We start from the raw sequence: 12,187 nt of genomic DNA, 5'->3' as shown, positions 1-12,187 counted from the left end.
TGCCAAATCTGAATATACCCACCATGTAATAGTGTTCCCAATCTAAATATACCCACCAAATAATAGTGTTCCCAAATCTAAATATACCCACCAAGTAATAGTGTTCCCAAATCTAAGTAAACCCACCCTGATACATGTATTAAATAGTGTTCCCAAATCTAAATAAACCCACCAAGTAATAGTGTTCCCAAATCTAAATAAACCCACCAAGTAAGTGTTCCCAAATCTAAATATACCCACCATGTAATAGTGTTCCCAAATCTAAATAAACCCTCCAAGTAAGTGTTCCCAAATCTAAATAAACCCTCCAAGTAATAGTGTTCCCAAATCTAAATAAACCCACCAAGTAATAGTGTTCCCAAATCTAAATATACCCACCATGTAATAGTGTTCCCAAATCTAATTATACCCACCAAGTAATAGTGTTCCCAATTCTAAATACACATGTATACCCACCAAGTAATAGTGTTCCCAAATCTAAATATACCCACCAAGTAAGTGTTCCCAAATCTAAATATACCCACCCTGTAATAGTGTTCTCAAATCTAAATATACCCACCAAGTAATAGTATTCCCAAATCTAAATATACCCACCCTGTAATAGTGTTCCCAAATCTAAATATACCCACCAAGTAATAGTGTTCTCAAATCTAAATATACCCACCATGTAAGTGTTCCCAAATCTAAATAAACCCACCCTGTAATAGTGTTCCCAATTCTAAATATACATGTATACCCACCAAGTAATAGTGTTCCCAAATCTAAATATACCCACCAAGTAATAGTGTTCCCAAATCTAAATAAACCCACCCTGTAATAGTGTTCCCAAATCTAAATATACCCACCAAGTAATAGTGTTCCCAAATCTAAATAAACCCACCATGTAATAGTGTTCCCAAATCTAAATATACCCACCATAGTATTCCCAAATCTAAATAAACCCTCCAAGTAATAGTGTTCCCAAATCTAAGTAAACCCACCCTGTATTAAATAGTGTTCCCAAATCTAAATAAACCCACCAAGTAATAGTGTTCCCAAATCTAAATAAACCCACCAAGTAAGTGTTCCCAAATCTAAATATACCCACCATGTAATAGTGTTCCCAAATCTAAATAAACCCTCCAAGTAATAGTGTTCCCAAATCTAAATAAACCCACCAAGTAATAGTGTTCCCAAATCTAAATATACCCACCATGTAATAGTGTTCCCAAATCTAATTATACCCACCAAGTAATAGTGTTCCCAATTCTAAATACACATGTATACCCACCAAGTAATAGTGTTCCCAAATCTAAATATACCCACCAAGTAAGTGTTCCCAAATCTAAATATACCCACCCTGTAATAGTGTTCTCAAATCTAAATATACCCACCAAGTAATAGTATTCCCAAATCTAAATATACCCACCCTGTAATAGTGTTCCCAAATCTAAATATACCCACCAAGTAATAGTGTTCTCAAATCTAAATATACCCACCATGTAAGTGTTCCCAAATCTAAATAAACCCACCCTGTAATAGTGTTCCCAATTCTAAATACACATGTATACCCACCAAGTAATAGTGTTCCCAAATCTAAATAAACCCACCCTGTAATAGTGTTCCCAAATCTAAATATACCCACCAAGTAATAGTGTTCCCAAATCTAAATAAACCCACCATGTAATAGTGTTCCCAAATCTAAATATACCCACCATAGTATTCCCAAATCTAAATAAACCCTCCAAGTAATAGTGTTCCCAAATCTAAATATACCCACCAAGTAATAGTGTTCCCAAATCTAAATATACCCACCAAGTAATAGTGTTCCCAAATCTAAATATACCCACCCTGTAATAGTGTTCCCAAATCTAAGTAAACCCACCCTGTATTAAATAGAGTTCCCAAATCTAAATAAACCCACCCTGTAATAGTGTTCCCAAATCTAAATAAACCCACCATGTAATAGTGTTCCCAAATCTAAATAAACCCACCAAGTAATAGTGTTCCCAAATCTAAATATACCCACCAAGTAATAGTGTTCCCAAATCTAAATATACCCACCCTGTAATAGTGTTCCCAAATCTAAGTAAACCCACCCTGTATTAAATAGAGTTCCCAAATCTAAATAAACCCACCCTGTAATAGTGTTCCCAAATCTAAATAAACCCACCATGTAATAGTGTTCCCAAATCTAAATAAACCCACCAAGTAATAGTGTTCCCAAATCTAAATATACCCACCATGTAATAGTGTTCCCAATCACGTTAAAATTGATAGATATAAATTGGCCATATAGTGTGGGTACCCCTGTGTTGTTACGTCAAAATTGATAGTAATCAATTGGCCTTATAGTGTGCGTACCTCAAAATTGATGTACATAAATTGCCGTATAGTGTGGGTACCCCTGTGTTGTTACGTCAAAATTGACAGAAATCGATTGGTTGGAGGTGTTGGGTATTAAATGTACATCAACTGTCCACCATCTCTGATAATGTCACTTTAGATTGGTGGGAATGTCAATATTTCCATTGGTATGAAATGCACTGAAACTGGCCATCAACCTCCAGAACTAACTTCAAAATCAGTCAAGATCATCGACAGGATACAAAACATGATTTAAAAAAAGAAGAAGATTTTTGGAGGCCATGTATATTAAAGTCAACAATCCGTAGGATGACACCCTACCAATCTACAGTCACAGAAGGTAGACTGTTAGATGTACGTAATTGACACGTACTTTCATACTTGAATTTACATATATTGAAGCTAACAGTACCTTTTAACATCCCCAGTTTGCTAACACCTCCAGTAAATTTGGATCATTCTGTCAGATCCAGTTAGAAACTGAAGAAAGGCAAATGATTTGTTCGAAACATGTCTGTTTCTCAATCTAAGGGGTAGACCATTTGATATCAGGGGGGGCTTGGAAGATTGGTGGAGAGTCATTATTTTTTCCCCACCTGCTTGTCTGTGAATTATTTTTTTTCTCCTTCGCCTATGCTGGCAACTTTTTTTCTTTCCTTCTTTGAGATATCCGGATTTTTTTTATGTCAATGTTGAAAACTTACATTTGTTGCCACATTTTCTGTTTGGTTTTCAAACAGGATAATACAGAGAGTAAAAAGATGCTGTTCTATCACGCACAGATTATATTTAGAAAACCACATATTTGATTTTAAATTAAATAAACATCATTGACAGTTTTTATGCCATGGTATGATGACACACTGAAAATGCTAATCGGAAACTATATTGGTGAGCTCAAACATTCAAACAGACCGGCCAGTTTCTCCAGCCTGGGGGATAGGGAGGTGGTCAGTGTTTTTTTCTATTGGGCCAACAAAAAGTCACTGACCCCCGTGAATAAAGTTTCATAGCATCTTGACAGTAAGCTGTAGAGGGAAGAGCTTTGAGACGATGATATGTCCACCTCTTTGTGTGAGTGTGTGTGTATGTGTGTGGGGGGGGGGGTCCCCCGAGAAGCCCTGGAGGAATTTTACTCCAAAATGCAATATTTAGGCTATTCACAGACACTTTCAGACAACAATTTGCAAGCTTTACAAGACAGCTCTAACATGTAAAAAGCAACTACATAAGGTTGAAACATTTTTGAAATAAAGTTTCATAGCATCTTGATTGTGTATGGGGGGGGGGGGTCATGTTTTCGAATTAAGTGATGGGGGGGGGGGGGGTCAGTGACTTTTTGTCGGCCCAATTTAAGAATCCACCCACCCCCAGCCCCAGGCTGAAGAAATTCACCGGTCCAGATAAGGGAGATGAAAATCAAGATGTGGCCACATTTATGCTTTCTCATCCAGACAGAGGGCCTGGAAGAGTACTACCGGTAGGAGTGTTAGTCGCATTACGTGTTATTAGTTTATTTCCTGTTTTGTGAATTCATGAATAAATTAAGTGGCAGGGTGATATACGGATGTCCTCTGGACACGTCCCTTTGGAGTTGCTCCCCTTTCCGTGTATTTACCATAAGTCGGATCAGTAGATGTTTACACTCACGGCATAATGCGTTAATTTGGGCAAATAGTGAGTTTGTTCTAGCAAGCTACTAATTAATGCAAAGCTGATAAACTCAGATAAGACATTGATATCAGGTAGGAAATAGAAAAAAAACAGTGAGAGGAAACAGCATTTAAAACTTTATTTGAAATATACAGAAAATGATATAGAAATCCGGAAAATCGCGTGTACAAAATTGATTATTTGTCCTTGACCCTGTTGTACAGGTGCTGGTTGTTGGTTCAGCCTGGACTGCCCTCTCCAGTATGGCGGTTGTGTTCTGGATATAGCTTCCTGGCAAGATCTGAGATCTTACGGCTTGCCGGAGTCCGCTGTCAACACTTTCCGCCATACTTGTGATTTACTAATAGTGAACTACGTCATGAACGACGTATCTTTGGCCCCGCAACATGGTTTGCAAGCATGGTGAATAAATTAAATATTTCAAGTTGATAATTTAAACTTAAACAATTACAATTGATGAAAAGCACAAATAAGAATCAAAATATAGACTTAAATAAAATACTGAATTGAAATAATTTAATGATAAGCTTAAGAGAACATAATCAAAATATATTGCTGAGAATGTTTAAATTGACTAGGCAAATGAAATAATGAAATAATTTAATACGATAAATAATTAAAATCTTAATAATGGTGAGGAAAAGTGAAATCAGATGCAAAATACAGACTTAAATAACGAAATTATAAGTTTCAAAACTAATTGAATGTTAAGAAATAACGGCAAATGATTAAATAAGCAAGATTCTTGACATAAGTGAAATAATTGAACTTGAATTAATAATAGAAAAATAAAAATAACAAGCAAATTAAGAACAAAATACAGAAATGATTAAAATAAATAAGTGAATAAATTAAGAAATAATTATAATAAATAAGTAAATAAATAATGAAATAATTTCAAAAATAATTAAAATCAATTTGACAATGTAAATACATTTTTATTAAAATAAATAAGTGAATAAATAAATAAATACAGAAATAATTGTGGAAATATTAAATAAAAATAATTGAAATAAATTAATTTGACAATAAAGTAAATACATCCATTTTATTAAAATAAAGAAGTGAATAAATACAGAAATAATTCAAATAAAAAAGTGAATAAATACAGAAATAATTGTGGAAATTAAATACATCTATTTTGGCGGGGATCTCACCCCATAATACTGTACATTCTAGTATATACAATGCCAAACTAACTCAAGTTGACGACATTCCTCTAATCGTGAAATAGTATTTTTGGCTTTTGAGCTTTTTATTGTTCTGGGGATTGCACTAAAATATTTATTTATTATTTATTTATCTAATATTGAGTGCAAAAGCTCAGAAACAAAAAAATAACACTACGGTTGTTGCATCCATTTATTATAGCCCGGGAGCTAGCTCGCTAGCTAGTTTTAATAATATGCCTATAACTCATCTTAACTACTTTTTTACTGAATTTCACGACAGTTTGGAGTTTTGTCGGAAATATTTGTAGGCAAAATGTACACATCTACGCGTACTCCTCAACACTAAATCAAACCTCAAAACCAAACCAAACTTAAAAGTTGTAAAGATTTCAATCGATCATCTGTCGAGGTAAACGACAGCGCCCTCAAAGTAAGGAGAACAAAATCAGATTTGACCTAAATCTGACCTGTAACCTTTCAACCCTAATAATCTAACTGGCGGGAAAGTTGACTACCGCACTTCAGAAGCAGTGTTTTCAGTAATTACCAAAATGCCACAGCGATCTATAGCGTAAGTATGATTCAGCTTCCTTAAGAGTTGAAATGACATGTATATGTACAGTTAAACTATTGTTTTTTCCGATTTCAGTTCATTTTTCAGTCCAGCGAAGTCACAATCGAAGAATGATTCGACGTCGAAGGATGACCTCAACACACCAAAGTCGTTGTCTAAGAAAGAGTCGGCAAAGAAATCTGAACCTAACAAAACAAAGTGAGTAACTGTGAAATGTGAAATACTACAAGTACTAACTTCATCTCTATAAATGTGAAATAGTACAATGTACTATTTTATGACATTTTTACATTGTTTACTGGGTGGTACATTCTTATGCAATAGTATAGTAGTCCCATTGAAGTCCCAACTTACTGCAAGTACTATAGTAGTCCCAATGAAGTCCCAACTTACTGCAAGTACTATAGTAGTCCCAATGAAGTCCCAACTTACTGCAAGTACTATAGTAGTCCCAATGAAGTCCCAACTTACTGCAAGTATGGCTAGTATGATATAGGATGTATGATTGTATCTGAAATCATATTCGTATACCATTTGTTTCAATGTAGGCATGATGTGCAATTATCACTCCATAACATCTCCTTAGCCTTGGGAGATTATGTTGAAAACAGACTTAAAAATATATTCATCTGTGTATTTGATAGAGGAAAAATCCCACTGACTGCTAAGAATAGAAGTTCACCTGGCAAAGATGCCGACTCTCCTGTAAAACTGCAGCCACCAAGGAAGAAGGCAAGAAGAATTATCGAGAGTGATGATGATGATGAAGAAGAAGAGGAAAATGATATTGTTATGGAAACAACTGAATCTCAACAAGAAGAGAAACAGGTTTGTAACATCACACATATTTTATGCATTGTCTTAGGGACGATTGCACAATGTCACACCCAGTTCAGGACCCCCCCCCCCCCCCCAACAAAAAAAATTCATTTTATTCAAATAAATTTGAACAATTTTCAGGAGGTGAATCAAACTGAAAAGACTCCAGAAAAGAAAGTTGGTGGAGATGGAGAGAAGAAAGCTGATGATGATGATGATGATGATGAAATAGGATCACCTGCACCTGTGAAATTTACATATAGTACTAAATCACCAGATGGCATTCCTCTGAGGAAAACTGGTAAGAGTGAACATTTTAAAATGAAGGATGTGCCCACTAATGAAAGACAAACCTTGCTGTGTCAAACTGATAAAAACTGTTCTCTTTTGAATCTCCACGGAGTAATGTAGAAGAGCACACCCACATTTTAGTGTGCCATAAGAAATTGCTGTATTAGTGGTCCATCAAATTGACATAGACTTTCACTGATTGGAGCTTTTTTCTAAGGAGCAACATTGTAACCTCAATCATGATTTCTGCCAGGGTGATTATAACGTCTTTGCTACTGAAAAGTTGTTATGGTGAAACAATCTGAGGTTTATTCTGTTATTCTTGATTATACTCTCAGTCTATTAACCTTAATACACACTGATAGAAATTGTTTTCCTTTTCCAAGTCTCTTCTGTTAACAGAGAAATGCAACAGTGAAACGTTTTGAACATCATCAAAATTTTGGCATGAGGCAGGCAATGAATTCCCATGACTGCCATGTTTTATTTAAAGCTGCACTGGCTGCAACTGGAATGGGTTTTTAAAAAAAATGTTTTGTTAGATATAATAACTGACTCCTAATATCGTAAACTGAACAGTGTTGCATCACCTGTGGATATATACATATTTATGTAGTTGTATACACAATAAATCAAATCAAATTGATTTTGGGGTCTGCATCAGCAGCGATCACATTTTCAACCTGTTTCTGTACAGCTTGTGGATAATATTGACCACTTTTAACATGTACAGTGTCTAATAATTTGTATTTTAACAATTTTCAGTGAATGTATTGTAGTTCAATGTCTGATCAAAAAATGATACTCCAGTTACATCTAGTACAGTTTTAACAAAGCCACAGATTCAAAACCAAGCTTTCGATCAAGATTTAAACTTATCACTACACCACCTACAGATAATATACTAGTAGACCACTAATTGATAAAGACAATGTCTTTTTATAAGTCACTGGCAAATTTGAAATGAATATTTCTTTGGTGAAAACAAATATCCCAGTTGTAGCTAAGCTAGATACAAAATACAAATAATACAAAATTGGACAAAATTATAATAACTGTAACCGAAATGAAATTGTTTGTTAAATTTCAGCAAGAAAACACATGAGAAAAATAAGAGTTGATAAAACAGAGAGCAGTGACAACGGTATGACTTCACAGGAAGAATGTGAAGCAAAGAAAGACAAGAAGGAAGAGATGGAGGTGGACAAACCTAGAAAGAAAGGAATATTTAGTAAAAAGAGAAAGAGTTCTGAGAGTGATTCAGTTGAAAAGAAAGATGTTAAAAGGGAAGATGGTGAGAATGAGGAAGAAATGGAGATTGAAGCAGAAAAGGAGAAAGTTGAAAAAGAGGTTTGTTTGCTTATGTCTAACTTGATGTTTAGTGTCTCTTAACTTTATTGCATAGTAGACACTTGTGCTCAATAAACTGATTCCCCCAAATGTTGTAAACCACAAAGGGGAATAACTATTCTGTACACATTATGCAACCAAACAGGTATAATCATGGGTGTCACATGTTTGTTTGGGTTAGAGATGTGATCATGCAATGGCATTGGTACAGATTTTGGGAACACATTGAATGAATGAGCTAACTTCAGACATGTGCTGTGCTATTCTTGACAGTATCCTCTCAACACACTAATGCAATATGTATATGCCCCATGAATACTAATGGACCAGCTAATTCTTATGCAAAATTGTATCAAAACAGCCAGTCCACCCATCCTGGTTTCCTACTTGTGATACCATTACAGAACAGCCAGTCCAACCTTCCTGGTTTCCAACTTGTGATACTATTACAGAACAGCCAGTCCACATATCAGAACAGCCAGTCCAACCTTCCTGGTTTCCAACCAGTAATGCCACATCAGAATAGTCATCCCACCTTTCCTTGTCTCCAACCGCTAACACCTTATCAGAACAGCCAGTCCACCCTTCCTGGTTTCCAACCAGTAACATCATATCAAAACAGCCAACCTATCCTTCCTGGTTTCCAGCCTGTAACTAGAGGTGTTACTGGTCTTTTAATATTGTTGAAAATCAAGAGAACATTGATCGATTGATTGATTGATTGATTGATTGATTGATTACTCCATTGACTTGCCAGAAAGAGCTCTGATAAAACATGTTAGTTATGTATAACTCTCTATATTTTTCTTCAATCCCAAATTTTCTTTTACAGCATTTTGATTTTAGTTTCTATTTACTATATTTTCAGAAAACAGCCAAAGCTAAGAAATCTAAAACACCAGGCGATAGAAAGAGCAAGAAAACAGCCAATGGTAAATCTAAAGTCAAGGAAGAATCTGAAGAAACCAGTTCAAGTGAGAAGGAATCTGAGAAGGAAAAGGAAACAGAAAAGATTGTAGTGAAAGAAGAAAAGGAAGAAAAAGCAGAGAAGAGTGAGAAAATGAAATCATCCATGCACAGTTTCTTTGGTAAGATTCCTCAGATTAGATATGTACATTGTAGTTCAAAAAAAATCCAAACAAAGTACATTTATTGAGCGTTTGTTACATGTTGTGATTGTCCCTAAACACAACACTGTACACATGATTTCCTAATGTGTAGATTGCCTCTCCTCCAATGTAGTTAGGTAACACAACACATGTATCTATTAGGTGAGCCATTGCTACCTGAAATAGTAATAACAGTGTGTGACAGGTGATATGACTCAACACCATTCACTGAAAGTTCTCTGTGATTGGTATGTTAATTGTGTGTCAGGTGAGATGACTGTCAACACATCCACTCAAGGTTCTATCTTATTATTTGTATATAAGTAGCAAAGTCATGGTCAGGCATTGCCATGTAATACAATCCATCAATACAGTCTTTGATTTTATTAATGTCTGTTAACCATGTTAATTGGTTTATATATTTAAATAACCATTATATCAATTTTGATGAAAACAATGTGTATTAATCATCACCAGCACCTCGTAAAACCAAGAAGTCGGAAGATAGTCCTGTGAAGGAAGATTTAAAGGAATCAAATGAAGCAAGAGATAAAGATAAAAATGTTAAAAAAGAAGAAAAAACAGTCAAAAAGTACGTAAAACCATTACAAATCTAATGAATGATAAAGAATTATAATGGTGGAGATTTCAGGGAAAAATACAAGTTATACTGTGTACTCCAGGTGGGGATATCAGGGAAAAATACAAGTTATGCTGTGTACTCCAGGTGGGGATTTCAGGGAAAAATACAAGTTATGCTGTGTACTCCAGGTGGGGATTTCAGTGAAAAATACAAGTTATACTGTGTACTCCAGGTGGGGATTTCAGTGAAAAATACAAGTTATGCTGTGTACTCCAGGTGGAGATTTCAGGGAAAAATACAAGTTATGCTGTGTACTCCAGGTGGGGATTTCAGTGAAAAATACAAGTTATACTGTGTACTCCAGGTGGGGATTTCAGTGAAAAATACAAGTTATGCAGTGTACTCCAGGTGGGGATTTCAGTGAAAAATACAAGTTATACTGTGTACTCCAGGTGGAGATTTCAGTGAAAAATACAAGTTATGCAGTGTACTCCAGGTGGAGATTTCAGTGAAAAATACAAGTTATACTGTGTACTCCAGGTGGGGATTTCAGGGAAAAATACAAGTTATACTGTGTACTCCAGGTGGGGATTTCAGTGAAAAATACAAGTTATGCTGTGTACTCCAGGTGGGGATTTCAGTGAAAAATACAAGTTATACTGTGTACTCCAGGTGGGGATTTCAGTGAAAAATACAAGTTATACTGTGTACTCCAGGTGGGGATTTCAGTGAAAAATACAAGTTATGCTGTGTACTCCAGGTGGAGATTTCAGTGAAAAATACAAGTTATGCTGTGTACTCCAGGTGGAGATTTCAGTGAAAAATACAAGTTATACTGTGTACTCCAGGTGGAGATTTTAGTGAAAAATACAAGTTATACTGTGTAGTCCAGGTGGAGATTTCAGTGAAAAATACAAGTTATACTGTGTACTCCAGGTGGAGATTTCAGTGAAAAATACAAGTTATACTGTGTACTCCAGGTGGGGATTTCAGTGAAAAATACAAGTTATACTGTGTACTCCAGGTGGAGATTTCAGTGAAAAATACAAGTTATACTGTGTACTCCAGGTGGGGATTTCAGGGAAAAATACAAGTTATACTGTGTACTCCAGGTGGGGATTTCAGGGAAAAATACAAGTTATGCAGTGTACTCCAGGTGGGGATTTCAGTGAAAAATACAAGTTATGCTGTGTACTCCAGGTGGGGATTTCAGGGAAAAATACAAGTTATGCTGTGTACTCCAGGTGGGGATTTCAGTGAAAAATACAAGTTATACTGTGTACTCCAGGTGGGGATTTCAGTGAAAAATACAAGTTATACTGTGTACTCCAGGTGGGGATTTCAGGGAAAAATACAAGTTATACTGTGTACTCCAGGTGGAGATTTCAGTGAAAAATACAAGTTATGCAGTGTACTCCAGGTGGGGATTTCAGTGAAAAATACAAGTTATGCTGTGTACTCCAGGTGGAGATTTCAGTGAAAAATACAAGTTATGCAGTGTACTCCAGGTGGGGATTTCAGTGAAAAATACAAGTTATACTGTGTACTCCAGGTGGAGATTTCAGTGAAAAATACAAGTTATGCTGTGTACTCCAGGTGGAGATTTCAGTGAAAAATACAAGTTATGCAGTGTACTCCAGGTGGAGATTTCAGTGAAAAATACAAGTTATACTGTGTACTCCAGGTGGAGATTTCAGTGAAAAATACAAGTTATACTGTGTACTCCAGGTGGGGATTTCAGTGAAAAATACAAGTTATACTGTGTACTCCAGGTGGGGATTTCAGGGAAAAATACAAGTTATACTGTGTACTCCAGGTGGAGATTTCAGGGAAAAATACAAGTTATACTGTGTACTCCAGGTGGAGATTTCAGGGAAAAATACAAGTTATACTGTGTACTCCAGGTGGAGATTTCAGGGAAAAATACAAGTTATACTGTGTACTCCAGGTGGAGATTTCAGTGAAAAATACAAGTTATGCAGTGTACTCCAGGTGGGGATTTCAGTGAAAAATACAAGTTATGCTGTGTACTCCAGGTGGGGATTTCAGTGAAAAATACAAGTTATACTGTGTACTCCAGGTGGAGATTTCAGTGAAAAATACAAGTTATGCAGTGTACTCCAGGTGGAGATTTCAGTGAAAAATACAAGTTATACTGTGTACTCCAGGTGGGGATTTCAGTGAAAAATACAAGTTATACTGTGTACTCCAGGTGGGGATTTCAGGGAAAAATACAAGTTATACTGTGTACTCCAGGTGGAGATTTCAG

At 35.8% G+C, this 12,187-nt stretch overlaps 1 protein-coding gene across 1 annotated transcript in view; it reads left to right on the top strand.

Annotated features, from left to right (window-relative positions):
• The first annotated feature begins 5,743 nt into the window (after positions 1 to 5,743).
• Positions 5,744 to 12,187, top strand: part of LOC144435263 (DNA ligase 1-like) — a 74,552-nt gene continuing 68,108 nt past the window's right edge. The window contains exons 1-7 of the mRNA XM_078123850.1: positions 5,744 to 5,763; positions 5,842 to 5,964; positions 6,411 to 6,594; positions 6,727 to 6,886; positions 7,967 to 8,226; positions 9,095 to 9,314; positions 9,813 to 9,927. Of these exons, the coding sequence (XP_077979976.1) occupies positions 5,744 to 5,763; positions 5,842 to 5,964; positions 6,411 to 6,594; positions 6,727 to 6,886; positions 7,967 to 8,226; positions 9,095 to 9,314; positions 9,813 to 9,927 (1,082 nt within the window). The remainder of the gene's footprint in view (positions 5,764 to 5,841; positions 5,965 to 6,410; positions 6,595 to 6,726; positions 6,887 to 7,966; positions 8,227 to 9,094; positions 9,315 to 9,812; positions 9,928 to 12,187) is intronic.

The sequence above is a fragment of the Glandiceps talaboti genome, chromosome 5, assembly GCF_964340395.1.
Source record: "Glandiceps talaboti chromosome 5, keGlaTala1.1, whole genome shotgun sequence".
In the NCBI taxonomy this organism is placed as follows: domain Eukaryota; kingdom Metazoa; phylum Hemichordata; class Enteropneusta; family Spengelidae; genus Glandiceps; species Glandiceps talaboti.
Note: the sequence above shows the minus strand (reverse complement) of the source record. Positions and strands in the feature narration are given on the sequence as shown.